The 24,941-nt window shown below is 42.3% G+C and overlaps 1 protein-coding gene across 2 annotated transcripts in view; it reads right to left on the bottom strand.

Annotated features, from left to right (window-relative positions):
- aplp1 (amyloid beta (A4) precursor-like protein 1) overlaps positions 1-24,941 on the bottom strand; it is a 28,092-nt gene extending 3,151 nt beyond the window's left edge. For both annotated transcript variants that reach the window (XM_028424847.1, XM_028424848.1), the window contains exons 1-16: positions 24,648-24,941; positions 6,789-6,968; positions 5,804-5,933; positions 4,797-4,909; positions 4,219-4,412; positions 3,840-4,135; positions 3,139-3,266; positions 2,365-2,439; positions 2,102-2,260; positions 1,887-2,015; positions 1,399-1,498; positions 1,137-1,304; positions 1,009-1,029; positions 843-901; positions 652-714; positions 402-545 (exon numbers count right to left, since the gene is read on the bottom strand). In XM_028424847.1, coding sequence (XP_028280648.1) covers positions 402-545; positions 652-714; positions 843-901; positions 1,009-1,029; positions 1,137-1,304; positions 1,399-1,498; positions 1,887-2,015; positions 2,102-2,260; positions 2,365-2,439; positions 3,139-3,266; positions 3,840-4,135; positions 4,219-4,412; positions 4,797-4,909; positions 5,804-5,933; positions 6,789-6,968; positions 24,648-24,713 — 2,025 coding nt within the window. In that variant the 5' untranslated portion in view covers positions 24,714-24,941. The remainder of the gene's footprint in view (positions 1-401; positions 546-651; positions 715-842; positions 902-1,008; positions 1,030-1,136; positions 1,305-1,398; positions 1,499-1,886; positions 2,016-2,101; positions 2,261-2,364; positions 2,440-3,138; positions 3,267-3,839; positions 4,136-4,218; positions 4,413-4,796; positions 4,910-5,803; positions 5,934-6,788; positions 6,969-24,647) is intronic.

The raw sequence follows: 24,941 nt of genomic DNA, 5'->3' as shown, positions 1-24,941 counted from the left end.
GTCTTTGAACTCACATTAAGGACATGTGAGAGTTGTACAATCTCCTCATTTAGCTTTAAAAAGCTCCAAAACATCTATTCTTGTATCTGAAAGGAGTACGCCTGTCTGTCTACAGCGGCTTTACAATATGGTAATATATAATATACAATATAATGTATTTTACAGTAACGGCAGGTTTTACTTCAAGTAGTAGTAAAACTATAGCGTTTAAAATGCTCATGGTGTATTCAAGTAGACTTGCAAAAGCAGTAATGTTTACTTAAATATTCCATAATAGCCTGATGAAAAAAGACTGTATATACATTTGTTACTCTGTGACGTATACAGACTGTGTAATAAACACAGTTGTCGTCCTTTTTGATTGCTCTTGGTTTAAATGAACAGTCTAGCTGGAGTCGTACCTCGACAATGCCGTGACTGATAGTGCCGTATGGCTTCCTGCGCACGAGCAGCAGGCTGATTACCATCACCATGGCAATAGCCACAGCTACCACGAGCAGCCCCACCATGGCCCCACGGTTAAAAGTCTCCAAGGCGTCAGGTTGCTATACGGAGAAAAAAAAAAACGATAAGTTAATAAATGTAAATGTTTAAATCCCACAGTAATAATTATAATAATAAAACATGTTGTCATGATGTTTGTAAACGTACCAGTTCGTCTCTTGCAATCTCATTAGGCTTGACCGCCTGCTTGAGCTCTGCAGAAGTGTTAATCTAAGTGGAGAGGGATCATGTATAATGTAACATACACATAGTACAACATATTTTTGTCTAATGCAGTGCAAGGGAAGGCAATGTGAACTATTACCAGCCTTTAAATCAAGTTCAAATGATCATCTTACCTTTTCCTCATATTCATAGGTAGGGCCTCTCTCAGATGTGGTATAATCATATTCATCCTCTGCAGGCACAAGGGATGAAGCGAAAATGCAGTTTAGCCAAAAGAAAGAAACATGAAACAATTATTGTAAACAGTAAAATCCCAGGATTGATCGAGTCTTAGCTCACCTTTCTTATTAGCAGGCACTTCTACAGTGAAAAGGAGCAAAACAAATCACAGTTAACCTTTACGGACATAGTTCATAGTTTTAAATCTCACTATATTTGTGTGTGTGTGTGTGTGTGTGTGTGTGTACCAATGTGGGGAGGATAAGGCCTGTTCTGGAAGGCCCTCTCCTCTTCCTCTTCATCATCCTTCTCCTCCTCGCTCTCAGCTGGCAAGAGCTCTTCAGTAGTCCGGGTCTCAGAGAAGGAGGTGGTCATGAGCTCACTGATGTCTCCTCGCTCTGCCTTCACCAGCTCCTCTACCGGTGACACATGAGCAACACAAACATGTTAGGAACTTCAACACAGCACATAAATTCAGAATCTATTTTTTTTTTTACGAATCTGTCTTACGAATATCGTTGTGAAGCTCCTCGGCCAGTGTTGGATCCTTGTACAGCAGTGCAAGACTCTGGTTCATCCTCTCCTCGATCACATGGAGGTGTGTGTACACCTAAAATATTAAACATACATTCTGCTTAGGGTTTAGCCAAAAAAGGGGCCGCTCTTATCTGCAGTGGACTGGTTCCTTCGGTGAATCTACAATTAAAAAAAATCAAGTTCCAGCAGATCTTTTTTTTAGTTTTTTTATCAACTCATGTGTATAAGGCTGCTTTTGAAGTTGGGAGAGAGAGCCTTTGATCTTATTTTAATGAAAAGAAGAGTGGTAGCTGCTTCACATCTGGTACTTCAGTAATAATTAAGTTATCTGTAGCAACTCCTCACAACCGTTCACACGGTCAGCAGAAAGGAGCCTCACATCTTGAAAGCACAGGTGTGTGCGTTAAAAGCACTTTCTGATGCAAGTACATCACACACACACACACACTCTTGAGACACACCTGGAATTTCATCTGCTCAGCCTTCTGAGGGTCAACAGCCACGATGTGCTGGTAATGCCTCAGAGTGTGTCTGCGGTCCTTCTGCTCTGCTGCCATGTACCGCTTCAGGGCCTGCAGCACACGTTCAGGCTGAAAGTATAAGAGATGGCAGAGTCAGGAAAATGTTTAAATCTAATGAAGATCTGCTGCGTTTTCATGCTTCAGGACCGACCGACCTGAGGGGGATCCGACTGTACGGCAGTCAGGTAGTTCTCCAAGGCCAGGCGCCGGTTGTTGTTGAGTATGGCCTCAACTCTGGCAAGATGAGTCTCTACCAGCCTCTGCCTCTGTCCTGCCACCTGTTCCTCCAACGTCTGCAGCACAGACTGGAAGTGCTTGTACAGAGAAGATGAGGAAGTTGATAAAAGAAAGTTTAGTTTTTTATCTGATCTCAGGAAATGGAAAAAAAACTGTGAGGCACATGAACACACGAGTGTACCTCATTCAGGGCCTGTCGCTCTGACTTGGGCAGATTTTTTGACTGGTTGTCTGCCTCTGCCCATTCCTTCATGATCTGAGGGATATAAAGACAAAACAAATCAATGTATTACTGTACCAGTATCACCCTCACTTGATGGGTTTGTGTGTAGTGTGGAGAACTCCACTGATTCTGATTCTGACTAAACTTTAGCCAGTTTTAGAAGAACATAACACACCTAGCAACACATGTAAAGATTTGGAGCTGCCAAATGAGCAGACTTGACAGTGATGATAACAGTCCAGCCAGTAACACCGACTGTGTCGGTGGTACACAATACCACAGCCCAAACCCAAATCAGACAGACAATCTCTCAGCTGTATGGCAGCTTGAGATAATGACTGAAGACACACACACGTAAACCTGGCGTGGCTGTAGGGCTGACTGTTCAGATGTACTTTATTTGCTGCATATATCTGTATTTTTGTCAGTAAGACATCTAAACATGCTATAATTCCTGAAGTCATGTCTTCTCTATATAACAAAAAAAACACATTTTACCAATGTTTTAACAGAAAAACAGGCCTTCAAACATATTTTTGACATTTTATATTTTTTAACCCATGATAGACATTTTTAGGGGGATATGCAACACTTCCCTGAATGCAGGTGAAGCATGTTCTGGCCAACTCCCCTGCCATTTTCTGAATTAGACTGGATTAATGAGCCACCTGTCAAAAGTCCGACCTGCCAGCCAACATGCTATTAGCCTTTTCTTAGCCCTGTGAAATTCACCTCATTGATGCGCTTCATTCTGCGCTCCTCCAGGTCTGTTTTGGCACGCAGGAAGTTGGCATGCTCAGTGTCATCCACCGGTTTCTCAAAATACACATCGACGCCATCTGTGGGCCGAGGTGTCGTCACTAGAAGGAAAAGACAGGAAACAGGTTGTTGGCGTCACATATAGGCTGCAGCAGCTAGAGAGCAAGTATCCTTGCAGATACCAGAACGACCTCTGCCACACTTTTCTCTCAGCGCTGTGTTGCATGTTTCGTGGCTCTCAGCGCCTGTAGGTCTGAGCATCAAGCAGCGTTCTTGCCTGCACCCACTGATAAATGTTTTGAAGGACTGAATGCTCACTTTTATACACAGATACTGATCAACGTCATGACTTAGCATCCTGAAATTTCTCTTTTTTCAGTTTTGTAAGTAAACTACTCCATTTACTGGACTGACCTACAACATGTAGACTGATTGGAACCTGGACTTGAAATAAATAAGACGCCAAATAAAAACCTGATATATATGTAAAAAAGAGAAATGTCTGTGCATGTACTATTCTTACATGCATGCTTGAGGAGCATAGGAAAGCTTTGTGTTTGTGCATGTGGGAAGGGGGCTTTTTCAAGCAGTTGCCGACATAAGAGGAGTTGCTGAGTTTGCTCTAAAAAACCACAGGGCAAAGTTTTTATGGACAGAAAAAAAGGAGCACTCACAGCTGTCCTTCACCAGAGAAACTGAGGTGGTGGGTTTGTGATTTTTCTCATCATAGAAGGAGTCCAAATAGTCTGACGTCTGGTAGGGACCTGAATCAATAGGGTATTCGTACTCCTCTGGATCTTTAACAGCTATTGCCTCCTCTTCCTCCTCTTCTTCTGCCTCCTCCTCATCCACCTCCTCTTCCTCTTCCTCCTCTTCTTCTTCCACCACTTCATCATCTTCCTCTTCCATATCAGCCTCATCTACATCTGTGTCAGGAGAGGGGCTTGGAGTGGGAGGTGTCACTTTGGTGCTGTGGTAAAGTGGGGAGTCATTGACTATTAATACTGAAGCAAACCACAATCGCTGCTGTGTAATTAAGCTGAATCATCTTACACAGAGCTGAGTTTTCCACTGGTCTGGGATGTGAGTGTCTGAGGACCAGCAGGGACGTCTCTCTCCTCTGTCTCTCCTTTACCGCTAGAGCTGCCACGGCCTGGGCAGCACACATATTCAACACCTCGGAAATGGTCCCCACAGGGCAGCAGCATGCCGTAGCTGTGCAGCTCCAGATTGTCTGCGGTGCAAACCTAACACAGACAGAGTAATATAGGACATTGCTGGTGTATATTATGATATAATATTGGATATTATATATATATTGAATATAAGATGACTAAAAGATGAAATTACAATGACTACACATTTTAATGTATTAAAATAGAAAGCTGACAAGAGGTGACATGGAGGAGTGTAGGAGCATGAACTCTGAGATCCTTTTCTGAAAGGTCAGACTAATGACAACTCTCTCTCACACACACAAACTAGTCTGCTCTGCTATTGTTAGCACTGGCAGCATAAGATCCTTTAAGTGTCCTGGATAAACATTTATTCAAAAACAGTAGAAAGCAGCATTTAAAATCCAGAGGTCTCCATTTTCAGCACAGTAATTTCAGTTTGTCTGTCCTTCTCACCTCCTTGGCAATGTTGTGCCAGTACACATAACTCTCGCAGGCATCCATCTGCTCCTGGTGGAGAAAACGGCATCGGTCCGGCACCAGCAGGGCCTCGCTTACATACTCGCCCTCTGCAGTAGGATTGGAAACAAGCTGAGGTCAGTGTATTATGTTTGAAGCAGTGCGAGCATTACAGAAGTTTAACCAGACCTTAAGGCCTGCGCTGGAACATGGCTCATCAAACAGGCTTTGGTAAGGATAAAACAGAAGTGAACTGATAGTGAACTGGTACAGTTAGATGGGGGTAGAGTGCATAAATTTGCACTGACAGAAAGTATAAATGTATAATGAGTAAGCACTCTGAACAGACAAACTGCAGTTACAGTAGCAAGTAGGGCTGTAAGTTCAAATGTACTTTATTTAAAATGAATGTAAAATATTTATTACAGAGATCACAGATCTGTAAACTGAGCAGTAATAAGCTGTTTTATAGTCTTGACTTTCTATTTCTTTATTCTGTTTCCTCTGCATACAGCAGGATTATTACATGTAAGGGTCATCATGTGTGTTCACCCGTACAGCGACTGCTTTTTGACTTTCACACATTCACTCATCGTTTGTTAGCCTACCTGGCCCCCTAGTGATTTTTAGCTGACATAGCCTCTCAACAGCACTGGTGTTTGTACTGCACTGCATATTCTATATAATATAACCTACATCTACATTTCTTCAACACATCTAAAAAAAACAGTGATAATGATAGGCATCAAATAAAAGAAGTATAAGCATGAGCCAGCCCTTTATAGGACAACAACAGTGGTTGCATTGAAAGCTGATAAAAGGGTCCAGTGTTTGTGTGTACTCCTGTGATCATATGAACAAGTGTGGGTTGGGCCATGATTTCACCATGGCAACCAAAAATATGATGGAAAATCTTGTTGCAGATAGAAGTCTTAGGGATTTTTTCCTCTACAATAAAACTTCGTTATTTAATGCAGGCTTGTGTTTGTGCATTTTGTTCTTACCCAGACAGCGGTAGGGCAGGACTATGAAGGGGTGTGTCTGGCAGTGACCCCAGCCTTTCTTACACCAGGCGGGGATGGTGGCAGGTCTTTTGGACTCCTCTACGTGTGAGATTGAAAGCTCTGGGTACATCTGGATGGACAGGGACATGCAGAGATGACACAGAAACAGATCGGAGGGTGGACAGCACAGAGGGGTTGAAGACGACAGGAGCAGGGAACGGGGAAGAAATGGTTACAGAGGGGAAGAGATCAGAGAGGCATCGGGGAAGCAGAGGAGGGAGAGTGCTGTCAGTGGGGAGAAGACCGACAAGGGAAAGAGTCATGCAGCATATTTTCTAACTTGGAGCTGTGTCAGGTATTTGAGACATGACACCTTGAAGTTACCATTACAGTGAACATTATTCCTTGGCAGTATGTCTAATTTCACATCTGACTATTTGCATTTAAAATCCAGGCCAAACATTTTAAACTCATAATAAGATTTAAACAGTGAAAGAAATGTAGCCAGCCCACAGTCTGGATACACACTGAAATGCTTTCTTCACAAACATCAAGGAAAAAAAGAAGGCTTTGTGCAAAAGCCATCACAGATGCATAATGTATCAGCTAATCGCATTACAGGCCATTCAAAGCTCATGGCTGCTGCTGTCTGGAGCTGCTATGTGTGCTTTGGCCTCCAGGTGGCACTTGGCTGCCTTTTCTGTCTGAAGAAGGAGTGTGTGGAGTTAAGGTGTACCACTGATAACTTAAAGATTACACATACAGACGGAGGTAGCAAGAGGAGGAAAGGTGGATGGTAGCACAAATGAAATATTGTAATATTCCAGCAGACCACCATCACTCCACTATATATGTTAAATATATAGATTTGGTGGGACAGGTGTTAGACAATCAAATTAGAGAGAAAGAATGAAATGTTGTTCCTTGTTGTTGGTCATTTGACATTGACATCCTGCTAGTATTAAGCTTAATATCAGATTCCTACCTCCTGACAGTAGGACAGAATTCTGCTGGGGTCTTTGAAGCAGCCCTGGCGCCCCTGAGGATCCGGCTCCCATTGGCCAGTCTGTGTATTCATGTGCAGGAGCTGACGGCCACAGAACATGGCAATCTGCGGCTCTGCCACCGGGGGGCTTGGCCCGTTCACCTCAGTCATAGCCAGCGCCTAAAGAGCAACGAGAGGGATGATGATGATGAGGATGAGGAGTCAATACAAACACAGTGGCAGAGCATAAGCTGATCCACGGCAGATAGACCACAGATAATTCCTAAATGCACTCCAGCACTATCCAACATTAGACCGAGAGTGCAAGACTGAGAGTGAGTGCATGATCGAAACTGAGAACATAGAGGGAGGAATAGGAGGCTAATGCACACAAACACTGACTGCAGTTTACACGTGACAAACCTAAAGTTTAGAAAAGATTAAGATTAAGAAACCTTTATTAGTCCCACAATGGGGAAATCGCATGAAAAAAGAAAAGATCCATAGAAGGCAACCTGCTGAAATAACCCAAAGTGAATGATAAAAAGCCTGATGTATTGACTGGTGTTCTGCGTTCCCTGTTTGCTGACAGCACTGACATCTGAGAAAACAAGGAATGGACGGTGGAAGGCATGTAGAAGAATTTACATGAGCATGTAAAAGATGCCCCCCCTCCCCCCTCCACCAGCCAGCAGCCTTCTAGGATGTTGTTATTGATCGTGGGATATGTTGCCTTTGCCTGGGGTAAGGCTCAGGGGACCCTACATAGAGGAACAAACAGCAGCCAGAAATGGGAGTCAGGTGTTAATACAAGCTCATTGACCGATGCACCACTTCACTACATTAACACACAGGACAGAGACAGAGAGAACCCAGGGGTGAATAAAGGAGGGGAGGGGTTTGGTAGGGAGGAGGAGAGCTCTATAAACAGCACAAACAAGGACTTCTTCTACCTTACTATAACTGGTATCTTCCCAGAATATGCCCTGAAATGTGTTTAATGTTCCTGTGGATGCCTGAGTCATCTCTAGTGTCCCGGATAGAGCATTTAAAAAAGCCTCCTGCAGGTCATGTGAAGCAAAGCGATGTGGATTCCATGTAAACATTCATGGTTAAAAACATACACTGATGTTTACTGTGTAACCCTGTACCAAAAAAAATGGCATCCTGCACCCCGGAGCCTTATGTACAGCTCACATCCTTTCATCTGCGCTGACAGACAGAGAGATGGACCGACTGACGACAGACAAGAGGAGCGACGCTGAGCCAATTAGAAGGAAGTTGCCCAAAGGGAAGAAACGGAGGAGAAAAAAAAATATGGGAGAGTGACGCCTGATCAAAGGGAAGCCCTGCTTTGGCCAAACGGAGCCAAAGTGTTTGAAGTCTTAATTAAAATTCATACAGAATAAAATAAATATATAAAGGCCTCTGAGTAAATGTACAATAAATATAATAAGCCCTGAGCAGACTTGTGCATTATAATTACGCTAAAAGGAGTTTGTGTTTCTGCATGTCTTAGCAGATTTCTTACAAATTACGGATCTACTTTTCATTAGTGCTGACCATTCCCAAAGCATAGCATTTTTAAGATTTATGAATGCATCTTATAGGAAATAGTTTTCATTCAATATCAATTAGATAAAGAATGCAAAGTTGCTTAAAGCAATCCATCACAATTAATTAATACCTCTTTTCTAAATACTTTTCTGAGTCTTGATGTGATCATGTTCCATTTATGGCCTACACAGCTGTTTTGCAACCGTTCCACTTTTTTTTTTGGCTGTCAGCACATCTTATCCAAGTTACAAGTCTCAGCATGTTAATAATCACAGCACGGAGAAACAATGGCTGTTTGGAAAGACATTTAGTACTGCAGTAGCTGTAGTGTGATGGAGAAATTGGTTTATTTATCAGGTTATAAAGTAATAGAACACAGGTTTCTTATTTAAAATTTAAATACTAGGCTAGGTAAGCAAAATCAAAAGGCATTCATTATACACTAAAATCTGAAAGTTTCGGACTCCTAAAAGTGAACAAACTATAGGTCAACTACTTTTTAGCTTTGCACTGTTAGATATCGTTATCCTCCCAGAAAACGGGCTGGCACTGTTTCTTATTGACAGAGCTAAATAGGATCTTTTAATTGGTTAAGTGTAATGTAAGATAAGCACCGTAAAACACTGCTGAAGCTGCTGAAACAGTCTGTCTAGAGTAGCTGCTGAGCTAATGTTTAATAGATATATCTCTCTTTGAGTCAGGGAAGGTCAGTGCCACAGAGAAGAAAAAAAAACCAAAAAGAAACTTCCGGATATTTGAGAAGATAACCTGGCAGCTCCCCCTGGCCCAGCTCTCTCGTTCTGCCTGCTCTTCACTACTGCACTTGCAGAAAATCAATGCTGAGCGACTGCAACTGTATCGCCACGTTCCTCCTAATCAATAGCAGTCCATCAGGAGCCTGAGGCCCTGACCTCCAGCCCAGAAAGGCTGCACACCCAATCTTCAGCCAGATCTGGGACCAGATTAGATCTCCCTCTTGTGATAACCCCCTAAAAAAGAAGTACTGTATGTACACGTCACATGTCAGTCTGTTGCTCCACAGCTCCTGCTTGTTTCTGACCCAGTTTGGAGCTCTGTTCCTCCACATGCTGGTTGCCACATAAAAAAATCACTCGTAGTCAGACATCACACACAAGACTGCCTTTGCTCTGCTGCATGAACACCACACAGTCTCTGTAGGTGTTTCATTGTTCTCATTATATTCTTACTGCAGTAACAGTCATCGATGTGTGTCACATCTATTCATTCCCACTAAGAATGCTTTTAGAGACCATTAGTCGCAGGATATAAATCTGTTTTGTGCTATTTGACATCTTTATTGTCCAACGGCTTTAAGCAGATTAGACAGATTATTTTTTTATATAACCCACCTATTTGTATAATAAGGCTTAAAAGTTATGTATAATTAAGGGCGGGGCCACAAGTTGCGACTTCACTCGTGATACACGTCATTGACCTTTTTCCCTTTAGAGAGATAGTTGGTGTCAGGCACAACAGCAAGCTATAATGATCTTCAAAAACTTGCTTAATTATTCCACCATCCAAATGCAGATGGAGATGAAGATGATCATGTGGTTAAGCCGGTCAGAAGGTATTTTGTACACAAAAATAACTTTTACACCACAAATTGTTACATATCACTAGTCATTTAGATGAAGCTAAAAGGACTATCAATAACAGTCTGACAGTCTGACAAATTCCTGGTTTCGTTCGCTCCTCATCTTCAACATGTCTAGATTTACATGTGTTAGCCTGCTAACATGGACCTGAAATGAGTATGTTCCACATATATATCATTATCAGGCAAGTTTAGCTCTAAGCACCGCTGTGGCCTCAGGACTGCTAACATTTAACAGGAAAACGATTTTAACACTTTGTTGTTTCTAATTCATCAAAAATAGATCAGTAATATTCTGCAGATTTTAGACACAGACGCACACAACTGTCCTCTGTTGTGAGGAATTAAGCTTACATTCACATCTAAAAAGCTCTGCCACAGTGAATGAGTCCCATTCTTGATTAAGCATTTTTCTTCCATGTTTGATTTGTACGATTTGTAGCTGTAATTCCCTTTGGACTGACAAACACGCTTCACGGTAAGAAATATTCCAGTCTGTTGAAGCCAATTAGACTTCAGAATGTTAAGACTGTTGGGGTGTGAGGATGTCTCTGAACACACACTCACCCAGTTGGCTTCCCCATAATGCCTTAAAATCTCTCAACAAGGAGGCCTCTCTAGTAAAGACAGGTTGCAGATGCTTCTCACTCAGTAAGAAAATACTGTAGCGTACTGGAGCTGTTCTGTACTGTACAGACATGGAGGCAGCGAGGAGTTCAGTAGTTGGCGAAGCAAAGCTGCCGACCAGCCTGAGCTCCACATATCATGTCCTACTGCTGATGAGACTGAACAGGCAGACAGCCTGACAGCTCTCCACTGCAGGAAATGCTGCATCTTTAATAACAACCTGGTGGTATGAAGCCAGACATCGATTAGCTTCCTCTTTTTTTTTTGCCTCATTCCATGCTTCTGTTAGCTCCCCTGATATTCTATTATTTCTCTTCCTCTGCTTCTCCATATCCACTGCATTCAGCGCGTGCTGCTTACCTACCTCCACACTCTCTGCTGCATCACAAGGAAACTAAATTCTCCCACAGAGACAAAAACACACCGCACCAGTCCGGGCATTATTGGTTGATTATACTTCTATAGATGGCTGTTGAGTGTGTGCAGCATACATAATAAATATGATCTGAACATATAGACTGCTGCCAGTCAGGGCTTGGTTTGGGAAAGGGCAGTACATTCACATGTTCCACCAACATCTTCCATCCTGTTCTAATTAAATTTTCAGCACCTGTTCCACCCTTATGTTGCAGGATGACTTCATCCTCTGTAATGATGCAATCTCTCTGCCCTGCCAGGCAAGCTCGAGCATGCAGCGCAGGCTGAGGGGAGAAGCCCACCCATCACTTGTCACCTTTTACAAGCTGCTGCCAGACTGTACATTGAAGTACATTGCAGAGTCTTTTAATGCTGATGTGCTGCGAGCAACAAGCCACAGTGATACGGGGCCTTTGATATCACAAAGCGCTTTTATTACTTGGCATACATGGTTCTGTTTTTGATTTGGCTTTCATGTCTGTGAGTTTAGTGCATCTATAATTCATTTGTTCCATACTTCCTTTGTAATCTGACATGTTCACAATTATCCGAGGGACGTACCACGTGTGTATACAAGGTGCATGAGCCTCTGAATGTGTCTTTGTGAAGCACTGTGGTACATACTAATGTAATGTAATAATGTACTTGAAAAATACACCTCTAATGGAGCTTGCCTGACATATAGCAAGGAATACCAAGCACCCAAAGGGGGGGGGGGGGGGGGGGGTCTTTACTTATTCTGCTCCACTGTACAAACATGTAGGACATCACATCTATACAAAATACCACACAGTGGTGTTGCGATGGCATGCACTCCAGGTCAAACTAACATAAGCCTGCCTCCACTCTATCTGCAGCAGCTCGCTGCTCCTGTAACAGCATTTTTTTTATTAAGGAAATTACTGTACTATTCCTTCCTCTGTTTAAGTGGCAGTAATTGAAACAGTCAGTGCAAACACAATGGCCTTTGTTGCACTGTCCTGGCTGTGGCATGTCACTTTGTTTGCACAATTTGAAAATATGCAAACATAAATTGCTCTCTTAGTAACACACACACACACACACACACACACATCTCTTAATTAAGCAGCGTCCTGGCACAAGTTAGTCTTGCAGAACCAGAGATCCACGCATGCAAAACTTGCAGATTTGTTCTTAAGTCATCAGATGGGGATACAGAAAATAAATCTATCCAGTAAACTTTAGGGCGACTTTGAGCTTTGACATCTCTAGTGTGAAAATCCTGATTAACTAGGATAGCTCCTACCACTGTAGACAGGCCAACTGCCATCATTCATGCAGAGATCACTCCCACAGACAAAAAGGACTCATAGATGCACACCCATGCATTTATGAAACACACACACACACATACACAGGCCCTTCTGAGTATGCCTTTGTGCTTCTCTGCAGCACAGATGGCCAAATAGTGGGTGTCTTCCTGCCTCTGAGCCCCTCCTTCCTTGTTTCTCTTATTCCGCCATCCTCTAAAGGCTCAGCTCCATCCACCCTCTGCCACCCTATCCTTGAGAGCCCTCTTGTCTCCCTCTCCCTCCCTAACAGCTTTCACACAATGCGTGACACTCTGCTGTTTGGCCTTCCTCCCTAGACTAGTGCTAAATGGCCAGATAGATTTGGGAGCATTCATCATTGTAATCATGTTGCTTAATTATTCATAGGCTCCATCAGGCCTCTTCCTGATGTAGCATGTAGTTATTAGTGAGTAGCCACATTAGTCTGCCAGACTCTCCCGGTGCAGAAGGGACAAAGGAGGATGAAGCAGGTTAGCTCTGCACATTGATTCATTATTATACATCTCTGACTAATGGCTAATTGAAGCCATTAATTTTCTTTTCAGGAGAGACGGATGGGCAGAGTAGAAAAATATTGCATTGTGTTTTATGTATTGTTCTATAATGTTCTGCTGTAAACCACACAGATATCAGTGAAGTTACTTCTAGCAGAATAATTTCTCTCACGTTTGATCACTAACCTCTTATGACAGAGGCTTTGGGTTGCAGAGATATGTAAACATCACAGTCTAAGTCAGACTTCATCAGTACAGATTACAGCGGTCCAGCATCCAGCTGGGCACACTGGGAGCAGATGGCCCCATAATCACCAGGGTTCATCTAGGTCTGCAACAGCAGCCAAAACCAGCTCCCAAAATTTGATTTGATTTCAAATATAGTTTAAAATACAGGACATGTCAGCTGGCATCTTTGCAAAGACTCCATAGATCTGGAGGCAGGGGGAACCAACTGTGTTATGAGTATTTAGTATGGATGCTAAGAGCTGAGGGGTGATCCATCAGTTTAAAAGGACATCTATTGTCCATTCATGGACTGATCAAATCGTTGAAGCTGGACCAGTACAGCGACTAATTTGTCTCATCTGTAAAGGTCACTAGCTGCTCCTGGCACTGAATGGCCTTAAAGCTGGATACAGACTTCCCACATGTGCAAAAGCAGGTCAACTGAAGGTCTGCACCAGAGCAAGAGGGACTTCACCTTCCCCAGCTGGGAACAACATCCTCCTTCTCTGTGTATAACACACCTGAATTTCCCATTCTCCCATTGTTAAAGCTATGTTTCCTCTGAGCTTCACATCTGGGCTTTCAGCCACTTCCGTACAACTTGTCAAAAAAAAAAGTAGCACACAAAAGGAAACTCCCACAACCCTTATGCGTGCACAGAAAGGCGGCATTGCACAACATTCAGCATGACACAAGTGATTGTAATACTTGTGTTGCATACATGTCTGCCTCTCAGTTCCACCCACATAACAGCAAATGGTTCTTCTGAGTCACACACCATAATGACGCCACGCTGTGCGTGATTCTCTCCAGAAAAGACACAAACACAAAGCATAGCTGGCCATTCTCACAATCATACTTCAATGCAACCACCTCCTGCAGATATGTGGGAGACAAACAACTGCGTAATAATGTTTAATAAATCCTGCCAGAGGGACACAGTCCGGAAACACTTAGTGCCTGTAAGATTCTGTTTCTGCAGCACATCCAAAAGGAAATGATTTGTCTTCTCTTAGAATTGTTGATGAATCTATGCTGTTATGTAACAGCAGCTGAACCTCCTTCACTGTTAAGTAACACAACATGGGGATGCCAACATGTTAATGCCAAACACTGTGAGCCTGCAGATGCAATTTCAAGCTGAAGAGCTGTACCTCAGGGGATTGAGGGAATCATCGGCTTACTGGAGATTTGAGCACTGCAGGTCTATCTGAATCATCCTAATGTCAAGACAATCGACACTAAATCACAGATTGTCTGTAGGCAGACTGAGATTATCACAGTGAAAACAAAAGTCATAAATGGGTTCAAATTCTATTTGTAAACATTTCATGCATAGATTAATGTTAAAATTATCAAACACAAAACTCAGTTATTTTCTATTACTATAGGCCATTGTTGTTTAATGAGGTAAACAAATAAAACAAACAGCATGTTAATTCTAAATTAGAAGGTAAACTGATTTTAAATTTCAGATAACAGGTATATTCAGATGATTCAATTTTATAGCTGAGTGAGATGAGTGTGTGTTGGTGCAACCCCCTTTTTTAAAGCAGAATCATTGTGCCCTTGAGCAAGTTTTAAGTAGATTAAACCAATCTAGAAGCCTAAACGAGGGTATGTTTAGGCTAAAGGACTGTAGTAATTGATCCACTTTAAGACAGACTGTCTTTCTACGGTGATCCTGACAAAGAGCAGGCAGCTAAGATGATTCGTATCGCCTCCTTCTTATCTCACCCTCTGGGCTTTTCTGCTGTGTTTAAGTCTGTTGTCTCTGTAAAAAAAACACCTCCTAGTTTCTTTCCTATTCACTATTTCTTGACCACAATAGAAAACATCATGAAGTCAAGGGGAGAAAGAGGAGAAAGAAGATAGATATGCAATAGCAAATGTTGTTGATGTGGGTTTGTGGGGTAAAACTCCAAAGTTCTTTGTGCTTTCTCCACTAAAGATCACTATGAAACTCCTTTCCTCAGTATTTAGAAGTCTTTCATAGCACATATCATGGCTGCCATGGTGGGGCTCTGGGTCTTTTCAGTCACCCTTTGTAAGCAAACTAATAACTTTTAGGATTCTTTGTTCTACTTTTTGGCTAGAATTGGAGGGATTCAAAGCACTACCTAACTACCTAGTTGATAGAGTCGACTAGAGTCGATCTGAGGCTGAACTTTGAGTGGCAACAGATGAAAGAAGCCAGTTTCTTTTTAGTAAACAAATACAATAAAATAAACCATGAATTAAGTTTTTCTGATGCTAAACTGATACATGTCTGTAGAATTCTTCGCAGGAAGTCTTTATTGATGCTTGCCAAATGAATAAAGCTGTGCTGAACTGAATCTATGATGGCAAAGTAATAAAACTGCTTTCAGCAGAAGATGGAGTAATATTCGCCGTACAGGCAGAGAGGGTGCGACAGTGGAAGAGGGGGAGGGGGAGAGGGGGCGTGGGTGGGGAGGGAATGGAGGTTAAAACATCCACATTACTCATATTTATGCATATATACTATTTCCCCTGTGAGCCAGCAGATGCATCTGATGGAAATGAGGCTTTGAGGTTATGTATGTGTGTGAGCCTAGAGAAATTAGGCACATCCTGCATGTATATTAATATTATTATTGTTGTTGTTAGTTCAGGTGGGTGGGGGGTGACCATTAAACTAAAAGCATCAGTTTATGTGTCTATTAGTGGCACAGACCCCAAATCCCCCACATACATTTTTTTATTATTTATATATATTTAGGTTTTACATATGGCTCATTGCTTTAGATGCATGTTGTATCACCACAGTGAGAACAAGCTGGTTCTTAATTCCCACTGAGAGGTCAGAATGTGCTGATAAAATAACACAGCATGGCCAGCATGACCCCTGCTACTGCACAGACTTGCAGGATAACCTCTTTGTTCCAGGCCTCTCAGGGAGGGTGTTGCCCTGCGCAGCATCGATGGCCTACTGTTCATGATAATGAGGTGCTGTGTTAACGAACAGTATGATAAACAAGTGATGCTGGCTGGGTCAGCTGGGACCATGCTTTCCACGCCACACGTACAAACACACCAAACCAAAGTTACTTCTTAAAAGAAAGTTGATGGAACTGCTGTCGCTCTCCCACGTCCCTCATCAGCTTCGTCCTCTTCATCTGTCACACTTGTTGCCATCAAACACGTAAACACACATGTATTTGTTTTTTTTTAGCCTTCTCCACGTTCTCCGTCTCAGCATCACTTGGCCGCTGAGGGTGGTTGCCATGGTAACACCACCCACAGGAGCCGACTACCTTCCCTGTTTCCGTAGCAACTGGTTCCCTACAGAATTTCAAGCATGTCACTCTCTCTCTCCTGCTCATTATGAGCCTACCTCTCTCTATTTCTCTCTCTCTCTCTCTCTTCTTCTTCTTCTTTTTCTTCTTCTGCCTCTTCTTCTTCTTCTTCTCTCTCACATGACAGCTTATGTGTGGTACTACTTTCTATCCTCGGCAGGCCGCTGATGGCTGGCTTAATTGTTGTTTAGCTTTCATTATCAGGGCATGGTGATTGTTTACATACTACGGTAGATCAGGCTACATACAATACTAGGTCAGGGTGAGTGTGGGCTAAATGTGGTTTTTAGAAGGGAGACAAAACTTCAGTGTACATTGTGAGTTGTTTTACTACATATATGCCAATAATATGCATCTGAATACATAAAAACTGTGACAACAACAATGCATTGCCAGTATAGTGCTTACATTTATGTAAATACAATGATGTATATAACGTAATAACCTTCAATAATCAAGTTAAGCATGGATATTTGTGATTAAAAGCTACAATTAAATAAGTGAAATAAAAAAAAAATCTAAAATGCAAAAACTTTTTAACTACAGTTAATACGACAAAGTCCAGTGTCCCAGATGATAGTGTTGCTCACTTGCTGCCCTCATTGAATCAATGTCTCTCTGATGTGGTGAATCAGTGGCTGACTTAACAATGTGTCACTCTTCTGAACAGGCCACATTTTACCACACAGCAGATTTATCAACATCACCTTCCAAGGTTTCATCAAAGTGTGCTCTCACAAAAGTACCAAAGTAAATAATCTGATTATTGTTGAACTGCAGCACCGAGGTAATTGTCTGTGTGTATCACAACCTGGAACACACAGTTTGATAAATCAACTCAATCCAATGTCAGAAAAAAAACAGGATCACGTCAAGCTGACATGTTCAATCTTGCTTTGCCTCTCTCAGTGCTATTTTAAAGCGGGGCCATCCACTGCTGAGATAATGTGTGCTGGCTGTGCAGTCTGCAGCAGATTAAATATTAGTGTTATCTCATTTCCTCTGGATATGAAGTCTCCACAGACAGTCCAACTAAAGAGAAAAGGCTTTAATCACTGAGGCAATCTGCAAAAAAAAAAAAAAAAAAGCAGGGCGTGGAACGTCCATGCTTTGTACGTCCATTACAATCATTTTCCAAGCCAGAGATAGACTTATGTAAAGCATCTAATTTGTCAGTCTAGCTTCTATAAGTATTGGCTGTTGGCACAGTGCGGCCTTGGCAAACAATTGACCCTGAGCTGAGAAAAGAATGAAATACTATTTGCCTCTCCATCAATAGCAGAATTACATTGTTGATGAGTAACAGCAGCCACAACAGCACCTGACTCCCTTCATCTATCCCAGCTGTCTGCACCAGCAGCCTGCTTCTTTATAAAGGATCTCCTTCTGTGTGCACTGTGTAAAGTAGGCGAATGATGTGGGAACATTTTGTCTCCAGGGAAGGGAAGGGATGGACCCTTCTTCATCAAATTCCACCCTAGAACACATAAACACCAGTAAACAAACAGTGGCTGACAGTTACTCCGGAAGCCATTTTCAACTCTCAAATACATTAATGAATGTACCATTGCATAAATAAATTCACTGGTGCTCTCAATTGTCTTAAATAAAAATATACATATGATAATGTGATGTAAACAATCCAGCTCCTCCTTAAATTTCACTTTACATTTCTTTGCATTGACACTAGTAAAGCAAGATTTTAGTACACTGTGGCTCCTGATGATGTATAAAATTGTGTCAAGATGTCAACAAATAAATGTGAGACTGCCACCATTTAAAAAAAAGTAAAATTCTGCAAAGAATCCATTGTTACACGGCATCTGGGAGGTCACCCAAGGAGATAATTTGAAAAGGACAGTCAATTTGAAATGAATACTTGGCAGATGATTGGTTGAACCATCTGTCTGTCGCCATCTATCAAAGGCTAACATCAAAGAATGGTATCACTGAAGGGGAAACATTACAGGAAGTGGAGATAACATAGTGAAGGTCTTTGGAAGGTAGCAAGAGGTACATCAGACGAATATGCAAATAAATGGTATGTTTTACTAAAAATAAAACATATTTGCAAACTAGTGTTCATGAATCAAGACACTTCCTACAACCTAAGCTGTGATCACACAAAACACACCCATAAATGGGGAGCCACTGCCAATTTTCACCTCTATCATCCCACAGATTTTACCACAGCAGCACAAAGACTAAGCTGCACGTTGCAAACCCTTAAAGTTCAATGTGCGTCCTATTAAAGCTATATTATTATTATTTACAGTGTGTGAGAAAAAAAAAAATGAAGACAAAGACAAACCTCACAAAATAAATTATGTTATTAATAAAACTGAGAGAACTGAGGACAACTACAGAGTACTTCATTTGTAAATGTTACAAATGTAAAAGAAAAAGGGCAAACGTAGAAAGGGCAGACAAAATAATGAAAGCAGGGTGAGTCTGGAACATGAATTATTCAAGAATAATCAAAGTACAAGCAAGGAAAGTGAAAAGATGTCACTGGCCACTGAGAGCTGCTGAGGCAGATGGAGAAGCAGCATCTGAGGAGGGGAGGGGTGAGAAGTGCCTTTGGGATGTAGAGGAGAACAGAGGAGGTTGGGACAGAGAGAGAGAGGAGGGAGGAGGGGGAGGAGGAGGAGACAGGCGTGAGGATTTTCTTTTGTGTTAAGGGTGGGTCTGGGTTTGGATTCGGAGGAAGGAGGAAGGAGGGGGTTAAAAAAGACAGGTAGAGTGAAGAGAGACGGCTGCTGGCATCTGAGTGCTGAGAGAGTGCGTGACAAGTGCCAAAGCCCTGTTGACAAGCGAGAGCCCAGACCTTTCCATGGCCTTCAATAATTAATGCAGCCTCTGCAGCGTGCCATCTTTATAAATCAGCAGATGTGTGCTGAATGTGTGTGTCCATGTGCCTGCGTCTTGTGTGTCAGTGATTTCTACCCATTTTTGTCACATCTGAATTGGAGATGTGTGACAGAACAAAAATACATCAATTTTCAGTGTCCAATGTTCTTATGTGGAATATTAATACCGGCCTGATCAGCCTCAGTGAACCACAGCAACCCCGAACACTCTCCATCCCTACATCCAGGGGTGGCTAGGAAATTAGATTTTGCTAGCTGCAGTGGCTGAATAAGACTGGGCTGCTCCATGAGTATGCACTCCACCCTGCAACCCACATAACATTCTACATCCTCTACATCACTTACACTCTCCTCCTCTGTTTCTCAAATCATCTGCTGTGCCAGGGCAACCCCCCTCCCTCTCCTCCCCCCTCTCTCTGTCTCTCTACCAGCCCTCAATCTCTTTTCACATGCACTCTCAATTTTTTTTCCTCCTGAACATGGAGGACAAGTGTTATCACCACACTGCAGATGTTTTTGTGGAGGGCTCTGCTGAAACCTCCCACCCGCTGCTGCGGCAAGACTAAACAGCTTGCTTTGCCCTGGCATTAAACTTTTTTCCACAGAAATACAACCCATTCAGCTTACTGAGGCAGTGTGAAGACCTTGGGCTGCAGTGATATCTCTGCCCTGCAAGACTTTGGAGAGCAGTGGCAGTGAATGATGTCATTAGGACAGCTGTGCTCATCTCTCAAATCCCTCTAGGTGACAATGGACAAACACACACTGCACACAGCCAAACACATCCTCACACACAAAGAGAGCAGCTTCATCTGCTGTGATTCTCAAAACGACTTTGAAAGCAACAACAAAAACCCAGCCAAAAACTCAGAATAAAAGTAAAAGGGGCCTCCTGGGTGAAAGTCTGGACTGTCTTTTAGCAACAAACTTCACCATTTTCTTGGCTATTATGAGGGCAGGAGGAAGCTTAACACCACAGAATAATGCAAAGATGGATGAGTCCAAAGGTTTCCTTTGGCCGTACCTGAGTCTGCCTAATTCCTGGCTATACCAAATATGGGCAAAGCTAAGGTGGAGCTTAGAAGGTCTGCAGTGCAAGTAGGAAGCGGTCACACCCTTAATGAATCACTTTCTATAATGCTGTATAATACTCTACCCAGGTGTAAAGCTGGATAATGCTTCAGGACTAAAATTTCTGCCATGGCCACCATAGGTTTAAACCTACTTGGTTAAAATAAGTTTTTTTAAATAATGTTTTTTCCCAGGTAATAACTTTGTGTAAACCCACAGTCCCCTCTGGGCTTTAGCCGTTACACAAACAGGTGCAGGAAGGAACAGGAACCTTTAAACCACTCCCTGAACCTGAATGTGTCTGCCTAAAGGTAAAGTTATATTTGGAAAACTGGAATCTAAATGTTATTCTTTTGCCTTGCATCAGTTTGCGCATGACAGATTATGGAGATGACAGAAAGCAATGAGCCAGGCAAGCAAATATTGTTAAACTCTAGATTGGGAATTACTCCCATAATTTTAAATATTCCATAAAGGCCAGAAGACAAGATGAATCATTTTAAGTGGGACTTGGCAGAGGATCCATCAACCTACCGGGGGGATGCAGAGCAAATGTGCAATTAATGCCAATTTATTTTCTGAAGGAAAAGCTGGATGAACTCCACGCCTGGGGACGCACATGCACACATGTACTCCTTTTTCATTCCCACCACAGGCTCTCTAAGTCACTCGCAGCAGCAACCAAACAACACAAGGTGCTGTTTCAGAGCTGTCGATTTCAAAAATGGCCCAAAGGGTGCACAAGTACATTCATTAGTATGTCACCTCAGGTAACAACTCAATTGCTAAGGCACATTTACAGCACTCCTTTCCTGCACTACAGTGTGGAAGTTCTCATTTCACAATGACTCTGCAAGATCTAATCCAGGTCCTGTGTGTGTGTGTGTGCCTATGCTGCACTTCAAAAACTTGGAAAGGAAAGCACATACAGAGAGCAGGGGGGACATGTGATACAATAAAATGGTTCGTTTTATGCCCACTGGCACACGGATATAGTGGAGAACAGCAAGCACACGGGAATCCATTAGTGGAACCCGATTATCTCTTAGCTCTAAAATTAATTAAGTGAGTGTAGGGCAGAGAGAGAGAGAGGGAGCGAGAGGGAGATCTGGTTGTCTTTACCTTTTTTCCTTCATTTTTTAAACAAATCCTCTTTTATTACTGCGCTGAATGGCAGATGGGAGTGGGAGGTGCCTGGATCTGTATGGCTGTGCTCCAGCACAGGGTCTGATGGGGTTGTGAGGTGAGGCGGGTTAGACAGCGACTTTGCAACTATTGTATTTAATCTTTACTAAAATGTGTTTTTGTCCCTCCTCTCTTTTATGCCCGCATCACAGACCAGTGTTTTTGTTTTCTGGGTCTGCCTGAGTGTTCAAGTTCAAGGTTTACACTGCAGGTATTTATCTTGATAAATGTATAACTAAACAAAACCTGAGCACACCTGTGGTCCCTTGGCCTGCTTTTTCAAGTCAACTCTGGCTACACACACCAGTGCACTCACTATATGATTGTTTTCTTTGAATCCAATCTTCCTCTGTGGGGATTTTGCTCTTCGGAGCAAAAACCGAGCTGACTGTGAGGCTTTGTGATTTGCTGATTAGGGAGGAGCATCACTCCCTGATGACTATGCAGGCCAAGGATTGTGTGTCAAAATGATGATGATGCAAGTTGATAAAAAAATACAAAAATTGGCACCATGGCAGATTTAAACTATTTCTACAAGAGTAGAAGCTTCTTTAACGGCTTAATCAACATGTTACCATAATGACACATTTGATCACCTTTGCTAATTATATTATTAACTGTTTGCATTATTTTTCTGAAACTAATTATCATAATAATCATGATCAATGATAAAGTTGTACTATAGGGGATAACAAATGTAGTTTCATATCATGATATTGAAAGTATTATAGTATGTTTTAAGTTGTTTTGCATGCAACATCATAAAGCTGAATGTGCTCTAAACACATATATTACTCCATCACTTCTTTATTGTCAGAAATGACAGGATATTTAAAGCATAATTTATTTCCTACAAGACACTAAAAAGGAGCCCAGGCTTCTGCTGCCAATATAATTTCAGACATTAAATAATAATAATGTAACGTTTTCATTCCTTCAAGTCTACAACATGTATAATGGACTTGATTTGGCTTTGTATCATTATCATTATTTATATTAATAACAATATGAGAAGATGTGTGGATGGAACTCAGTGAGAGAGGTGTTTACTTCAGTGACATCAGTCTGCCCGCAGACTACAAAACACGACTGAATCATTTCTGTGGGAAAGTTTGTTCTTATCTCTTCTGTTTGTTTGTCTTCTGATCTTGAAGTTAGAGTTGAGCTGGTGCCTCAGTGCCTCCATGGCTAGAACAGTATGCACACTGCTATCTTCATTAAAGTGAATTAATGATGAATCAAACTCATGCATGAATCATACATCAATAATAACCTAATTCTGCACATAATCCCTAATGATGAGATTACATAAAAAACAAAAATGCACTGAAAAGAAGAAAATAGCATAGTGTTAATATTTCAGAAAGCCCCTGGTAGTTCAGACTCTAACAACACCTGAAAATATACCTAACAAATGTTTCATGGAGCTCAGAGTGTGTCACTTTTGTGTAGAAATCCTCCTCAGTTTGGATTACTGATTTGCAACAACACCTACTGCAGCCAGTTACCACAGCATAAACAGCATGAAGAAACATATTAGACAAACAAACAAAGCTGTTTCTATTTGCCATTAAGGCAAACTGCACATGTTTACAGGCTGGTGTGCTGCTGGCTGTTTCTACGGACCCTTTGTGTCAGGAAGAGGACTTCTCTGCATGTCAATTAGCTAAATGCTGTGAGTGTGGTGGCAGGTAAGTCGTTACTGGACATATGTCATACGTGACAGTTGGCATCAGCCTGTCCGAGCCTTCAACAACAACACAACACAGGATGATGGTGAAAATGTGTTTCCAAGCTGAGAAATCATCATCAAAATGAGGTGTAGTAAGGCTTTACTAATGCAAAATACTATTTTCAATTATAGCCTGATTAGACATCCTAATGCAACACATTTATGTTTCATACAATAATAAAGAGATCAAAACAAATTTGTCCAATTCATATTTTAACAGAATTAACATTGAGTAAATTAAGGGAAGCTGACAGTTTTATTATGACTAATACCAGAGTGTAATCCAACCCTCTCAGAGTGTAATCTTCAGTGTAAACCTTCATGGGCAGGTCTTCTTGTATGAAGCTAAAGCCTGTTCCTCAGCATAGCAGTAATCCCACTAAGGCTCTTAGAGAAGTGAAATAATCTCAGAATGAAAGGCTTTCCGTCTGTTACAGACTCGCCGTGGAAGATGGCTAATAAATAAACATATCGCAAACCCTATTAAGGACTGAGGGACACTCTGAACCCGACATGCATATCAGATCAGGCACAGGTGCGTTTGCTCTTCATTTCCAGGTGGAAAAGTGCTGTTTGACCTGTACCACAGCTCCAGCTGGGACATCATGACTCATCCTCCTCCCTCCTCCTCCTTCTCCTGCTCATTTTCCCTTCATACACCTCCACCATACATACCCCAACCTAAATTCATGCCTCAGTCCGATCACAAGAGGAGGATGACAGGCATCTGAAGAGTTATGGAGAAATTAAAGGTCACATCTATGAAGGAGTGGGCCTGCTGTAAGTCGTGATGAGGCAGGATGGAGGAAGGAGCAGCTGGTGGCCCATTGATCTGTCACTCTGTACAAGAGACTCCCTTTCCCCCTATCAATGGAGACAGATGCCAATAGGATGACCCCATATCCCACACACACACTATTACCCCCCCCCCTTCCCCCGGTTTGTATAAGTATATGAACAAAAACTATAACCATCACTGTGCTTTCATATGGTTCTCCACTGAATATGCATGACTCCATCACGCTCTAGAAATGCAGCACTCCACTAAAGCCAAGGATGCAAGCTGATTTCCTCCTCTGCTGCTGAGGCCAGATGGGATGCAATGAGATGGGATTTGATCTCCATCCTGCCACAGAGCAAAAGGCCCGTAACGTCCATCATGTCAGATAACAGGCCCACCACACTTGACGCAGCGAGCCAGGATAACCCGTGAAGCACAGATCAGCCTTTATTTTCACTGTTTGGTGCATTTTGTTGTCTCTGTGCCATCCTTCTCGCTGACATAGGGACGGTGCGTTTACAGATGAAACCTGCCCTGGATAAAGCTCTGTGTGTGTGTGTGCGTAATGTCGACACAGAGAAAACACGACATTTTGTATTATAAAATAATCGCAGTGCAGTGCGCCGTGAAACGATTCAGCTTGTCTTACCTCGACGTTTTTCCACGCACAGTAGGACAACACAGCCATCAATATAGGTATTGCGGTATGTCCCATTTTCTCGCCTTCTTTTGTCTCTTTTATGACGAAGTTGCTAATGTAAAATAACTGTCTCCAACATACGCTGCTGTCTGGTTACATTAGCTGTAGTGATGGACTCTGCGTTCCTGGGATATCTCCTGCGTCCTCCTCCTGTTCGCTCCTCTTGCCAACGGGCTCTCCAATGGCAGCCGGGGCTTTTATGTGGATGAAGTCTGACAGAACCAAGCCCTGTTTCTGCGGGTA

This window comes from Parambassis ranga, chromosome 16 (assembly GCF_900634625.1).
Source record: "Parambassis ranga chromosome 16, fParRan2.1, whole genome shotgun sequence".
NCBI lineage: Eukaryota > Metazoa > Chordata > Actinopteri > Ambassidae > Parambassis > Parambassis ranga.
The sequence above is the reverse complement of the archived record's forward strand: the minus strand, read 5'-3'. Positions and strand labels throughout refer to the sequence as shown.